Source organism: Vanessa atalanta, chromosome 26 (assembly GCF_905147765.1).
Source record: "Vanessa atalanta chromosome 26, ilVanAtal1.2, whole genome shotgun sequence".
Lineage (NCBI taxonomy): Eukaryota > Metazoa > Arthropoda > Insecta > Lepidoptera > Nymphalidae > Vanessa > Vanessa atalanta.
In genome coordinates this window covers 3,542,753-3,548,752 of record NC_061896.1, presented here as the reverse complement: position 1 = coordinate 3,548,752, position 6,000 = coordinate 3,542,753, and the positions used below count along the sequence as shown (strand labels likewise).

Sequence of the window (6,000 nt, the reverse complement as noted above, 5' to 3'; positions counted from 1 at the left end):
TTACTAAACATAAAATATATAGTAATCATGAGAAAATCAGCTGTTTTTATACCCCATGTGGGTTGCACACACTCTAATGCACAACTGAGCAATGAATGAATTATAAACAGAGAGTAACACATGAGAACTCTGTGTTGTTGTGTTGCTTGATAAATTTTGATTTAATGAGTTTGAAAAAATATATTAAGAATTAACGTTGATTTGTGATATTGACAGGAGATGGCCCAGTGGTTAGAATGCGTGCACCTTAACCGATGATTTTGGGTTCAAACCCAGGCAGGCACCACTGAACTTTCATGTGCTTAATTTGTGTTTATAATTCATCTCGTGCTCGGCGGTGAAGGAAAACATAGTGAGGATACCTGCATGTGTCTAATTTCAACGAGATTCTGCCACATGTGTATTCCGCCAACCCCCATTGGAGCAGCGTGGTGGAATATGCTCCAAACCTTCTCCTCAAAGGGAGAGGAGGCCTTTAGCCCAGCAGTGGGAAAATTTACAGGCTGTAAATTTGTAATGTAATGTTGTGATATTGAAACAATTATATATTTGTCAATTGTTTATTTATTTAAAATATTTACAACTTGTATTTAAAAAAATATGAAGTAATAGCAATTACAATTACAACAATTAGAAGGTGTTTTATAAGTGGTCGTAAACACAGTCCACTCTACTAAGTAGGACTCATTTTACTATCTTTAATTTAATATTTTCACTTTACTTGAGAAGTACTCTTAACTACACTCAGACTTTGAAATATTAAAAATAAATCCCACAGATTTGTTACTTTTATAATATTTTCAGTTTTTTTTAATTTATCTTTGAAATATCAATGTAAAATAACTCATAGACAATGAAGATGAATAACGGTATTATCAATCTTTAAATGCATTTTATTCACTATACTGTGTTTACCGGGCTTAGTTCTAGATACTTACTTTAATATAAAAATTGAGTCTAAACCATTTGAAAATCTTATAACTAAGTTGAACTCTGTCTATAATTTGCTGTGTCTAATATTTTCTTCCCACACATTGAACAGATACCTTTCTTATATGCACAGGCTTGACAATAGTGCGAACCAACTTGATGGACTTTGGTGCGACATATCCTAAAAAAAAAATACAGTAAAAGTTTAATCGTTTTTATTCTACTCAAATAGTATAATAAGCAGCAACTGAAGTAAATATGAGAATTGAAGGGTAAATGGTGTATTCTCCTAATAGGTAGTATCTTCCACCTAACCTTACATATATTTAATTATTGTAAAAAGAAAATAAAATCTCTTAATGTAACAACACTACATAGAACTTCTTCTTTTCGTTCATTCGTTCTTTTTTAATTAATTTAAATAATAAATTGATATATTACACGTGGTTCAATTAAAAACTATTACATGGCTATTCATAGAATTTACGTTTTACAAATCGATTCAAAAACATTTATGTTATTTTTATAACTTACAAATTGATGGTATCTGTCATCAATGAAAAGGTTCCTGGTTTGGCATTACTTATTATAAATTAATGTTATTACTTACTTGCATTCATAAAACTTTGATGTATAAGGATTATATCGTCCTTTCTTAGCTGTTAACGCCTTATTTTCCCCAACTTTCCTGCCACCAGATTCAACTGTGTTCCTTGCTCCCGCCTTCCAAGGATCCGGCGTTATAACTCGTCCGAGTTTCTTTTCACACTTTTCGCAAACCATTTTACTGTTGTTTTTTTAATTTTTAAAGGTGTATAATGCAAAGAAATATCAATAGATTTTAGTAACCTTTAAACAGCAAATATTCTAATATGTCATATTTTGTTGACAAACAAACTTGAAGTTGAGTTTGAAAGGAGTGCCATAGATAATAAAACCTACAAGAAATACAGATATAAGTTTGTTTAACTTTAAAATGAATGCGCAAAAAACTTATTAAATTTGGTATCTGTTAAGAAAAGGAAATTTTATTATAATTTTGTCTCTGACAATAAATAATAAGTATGATGGCTTAATAACATTTTTCTACGTAAAAAAAATATAGAGTAGTGTTTTTGCCTGTTGAGTGTGGAGTTGAATGCATTTTTTAACTACAATTAAAATTTAATAAGAAAATAAATGGGTATTTTATTATTGTTAAAAAGGAATGTCAATAAACAGTTAATTAGTATAATTCAAGTTAATAGTTATTATTATTAATGTCTTTTTTATAAGACCAACGAAATACATATATTTACTTAGTTTTTTTTAAATCATTTAAGCATCTTCATTCATTTATTGGCGAACTTATTACTAATAATAAAATAAGAGAAGCCTTTTATCTAATTATCAACATCAATATCCATACCAATAACACAGTGATCAAATTCACACTTGCTTTAGCTTAGATTTCCCACACTGGGTTAATAGTTCATAATTTGTATATTTCAATGTAGCTGTCTACATTAACCGTACAGTCAATATGCTTAGTAATATAATTCTGCATAGTTTTCATTTATAATACATAATGTTTGTATTGTTACTTTTTATTTATAATTGGTCATTACTGCCCATAGACATCGGCGTGGTAAGAAATTTTAACCATGCCTTGCCATGTTTTACATAGCGTAGTGCTTGTAATCACTATTTGTCAGAAGAATAAATTATGAGGGATTATATAAGTTTTAACATTGGGAGGAAGTAGTAAGAGTAGTTTGATTAAATAAAATAATAAATGAACATGAATTATATATTAATTTATTTACGATATTTAATTACGTCCATGTCTACGTTTCTTATTGTAGATGGGATCCTGAAAAGAAATATATTATCATAACAACAAAATTAAAAAAAGAACCCCATGTATTGATTGAAAACAAAACTTACGAAACGGAAAAATAATCGCTGAAAACAGATAAATAATTTTGTTAGTTATATATTAAACGTTACTTACGACGTTGAAGTACTCAATCTTTGAGAGCGATGATTAATTATATTGGATTTTTTAAGGTGAAAGTTTGAAGGTTTTAAAGTCGACCTGATGTGTACCGTCTTATATTTGACGTTAGTCATTATTGATGCAAATAGGTTTTACTTCTGTCAGATGTCATTTTTTATTTTTAGTTATAGTGTAAAGCATTATATGTTTTGAGCATTTTTAGTAGTGCCAAATATAATATTACACCTTCTTTGTAAAAAAGAAAACAATTTAGATTAGAAAAAAAATTACCCCCAATACTCCATTTTCTGGTGACTGAAAAAAAAAATGTTTCAAAATACTTTTAGTACTCATTCATTGATAAAAAAAATCATTTTTAAACTTTTTCTTTTCTTATTATTAAAAAAATTACCTGTATTGCTTCCAACGGTACCTAAATATAAAAAAAGTATTATAAGTTACCCAATAAAAACAATAAATCCTTATTTATCTCAAAATGTTTTGGTTAAGTATATTTAAATATCTAGAGCTAAAATAATAATTTTAAAAAAAAACAAGAAGAAAACGATACAATACCCTTATTTGGTTTGGATCCTTAAAAAAGAAAAAAAAAACATTCTTTAGTTTAGTTTTTTTGCTGAAGATATTTTTTTGTTTTACAATGAAAATATACAATTGTCTAGACAATCTGCTTAAATAAAATACATTTAGCTAAAACCTCATATATTGTCAATAAAAGCGTGATATTATTGTTTAATATCAATTAATATTATTTAGTATACATACACAAAACTCCTTTGGTATGTGTAGATTTAAAAACAAAAAAGATTCCTTTTTTGAATAAATGACAGTTGAAAATATTAACGTTTACTATAATTACCTCATTATAACCTTGGTGTTGATGATCAAAATTTAAATTCGGATCATAATCATTGAGAAGAGAGTTTTCTTTAGGTGTATTATCTTTATTTTTTTGCTCATTATTATTTGTTTTTTGATCATTCGTCCTGTACGGACACTGGCTGGGAACGGGATCATAGTCAAAATTTTTATTTTTAAGAATTAATTCGTAAATTATGTCAAGCAGTTCTCTATCCGTTAAAATGTTATAGTTAATTTGGTTTCGTTCAACTGGCTCGTGGTATGGTTGCTCTATTTTACTATAATCATTATCGCTGGTGACTCGAGTACGTTCCTTGTACTTAGGTACCGAAGATTGGTTTGTACTTTGAGTACTATTTAAATGTACAAGAGTCGTTGATTTTAAAGTCGTTACGTCATTCTTGGCTGTTGAAATCTGTTTGGATAAAATTAATGGTTACTTTATTACGGTTATTAAATTCTGTAATAAAATTATATTACTTATATATTAAAATTAGTTTCACATAGGACAGTTCAGGCCACTAATTTATGTTATGGCGACTCTACACGATGCGTGATTGCATGGCATCAACAATGGCTTGTGATAGCAATATTGTCGGTTTTACACGAGTACATTAAATATATCATAAACTATTGTGTATAACAATATAAGAACAAATGTTGGTCACTAGACAGTACGTGTCATCGTGTAGAGAGGGATATACACTCACAATCCGAAAAATCAATTCCGTAGTTCTGGTTTACACGTGACGTGGACGTGTTGATTGCAATAGAACACGACGTTCCATAACGCCAACATTGTATTTATATAGTCTAGACCCTGTATATATCGCAGTGCACCAAACGTAAGCGTGATTCAGAAACTGGTTTTTTGGCATAAATTTTTAGAGAAAAACTTATTACTTTTATGACGGTGAAACGTCAATTTAAAAATAGGCGTTTTTTGATATTAAATATTAAAATTTGCCTTTAAAAAGATAGTCATAAATTTAGCAATTATTAATTCAAATTATATTGCAGCTATATAATTTGGGTTTTGTGTCTGTTCCTGGTAATTTTGCTGAACATGAACTCAGAACTGATTCAATTTTTTTTTATTCCATAGATGTAAACTAAAGCGTTACCAAGAGTGTATACCTAAAATCGTAGATTTGTCTTATCTTGTAAGGCTTTTACAAAGGCTTACAAGGTTACCACTAAGTAAAATTTTACTTTAATTTTGGTATACTTATTACACTTACACTCGTAGTCGTTGATGCCAAAGGCTGTACCTGTAATTATTTTGGACAACCTTTATCAAAACTTATTTATCTTATTTACCAAATTTTTATGTATAATGTAGCAATCAAATTCTCTACAATTCAAAAGCTCGAAAGGTCGCAGGTTCTATCCTAGCCTCTTCCCACAATTAAGAAGAGGTCATGACAGCATTAAGTATTAATATTATTTTCAAAACTAGCTGTCTGTGCCGCATTTATAATATTAGTAAATATTATAATGTTGTATATTTCAATATATTTACGCAGTTTTATGTAAGGCACTTACCACCATGCTGTCATATTTCGTGGTTTCCTAAAATAATTACAGATAATAAATTATTACGATAAAAGACTAGGTGGAGAAGCACCTTTACAGAGGGAAATTCTAGTAACTTATGACTTAAAGGTCATGAAACGTCCCCGATTACATTCCAACCTCGAATCGCAACTTGATTGTTGTTTTGTGTATTAGGAAATCAGATGAACATGACAATTTGTTAGTAGAATAAGCGCCCTGGTGGTAAAGGTAATTCCACACCGTATAGCCTATCCCAATGGAAGTAGGAAAAAAGATAAATAAACCTTAGATTTACGTATTTCATGCGATTTGCTGTTCTAAGAATTTAAGATTAATATATCTTTATTTATAATACAACATTATTACACTTGACTACTTATTTCCACTTTAATTTTACTTTTGGAATTCCGATAAGTTTCTTCGACGTTCAAAACGCCATTTTTTTCGCTAATCCATAGTGAATATCATAGATTAACCTAATCAAGCTATCGACCAATATCGCGTCAATTTATTGTCAAGCGGTGTTTATTTTGCCTTTTTCCCGTTACGGTTGGAATAGGGTATAGATATATCCCTACCAATTATGTAAGAACCTCTACATCAAAATAATAGTAATATTACTATTAATACTGGCTAGCTTAATTACTTTGGAC

The 6,000-nt window shown here is 29.2% G+C and overlaps 1 protein-coding gene across 1 annotated transcript; it reads right to left on the bottom strand.

Moving 5' to 3' along the window:
- Positions 1–721: 721 nt before the first annotated feature.
- LOC125073923 (cysteine-rich PDZ-binding protein) lies at positions 722–1,809 on the bottom strand. Its single transcript, XM_047685032.1, has 2 exons — positions 1,541–1,809; positions 722–1,111 (listed from the first exon to the last, which is right to left on the bottom strand). Exons 1-2 carry the CDS (start codon positions 1,711–1,713, stop codon positions 982–984), a joined length of 303 nt encoding a protein of 100 aa, XP_047540988.1. The 5' UTR covers positions 1,714–1,809; the 3' UTR covers positions 722–981.
- Between the last annotated feature and the right edge of the window lie 4,191 nt (positions 1,810–6,000).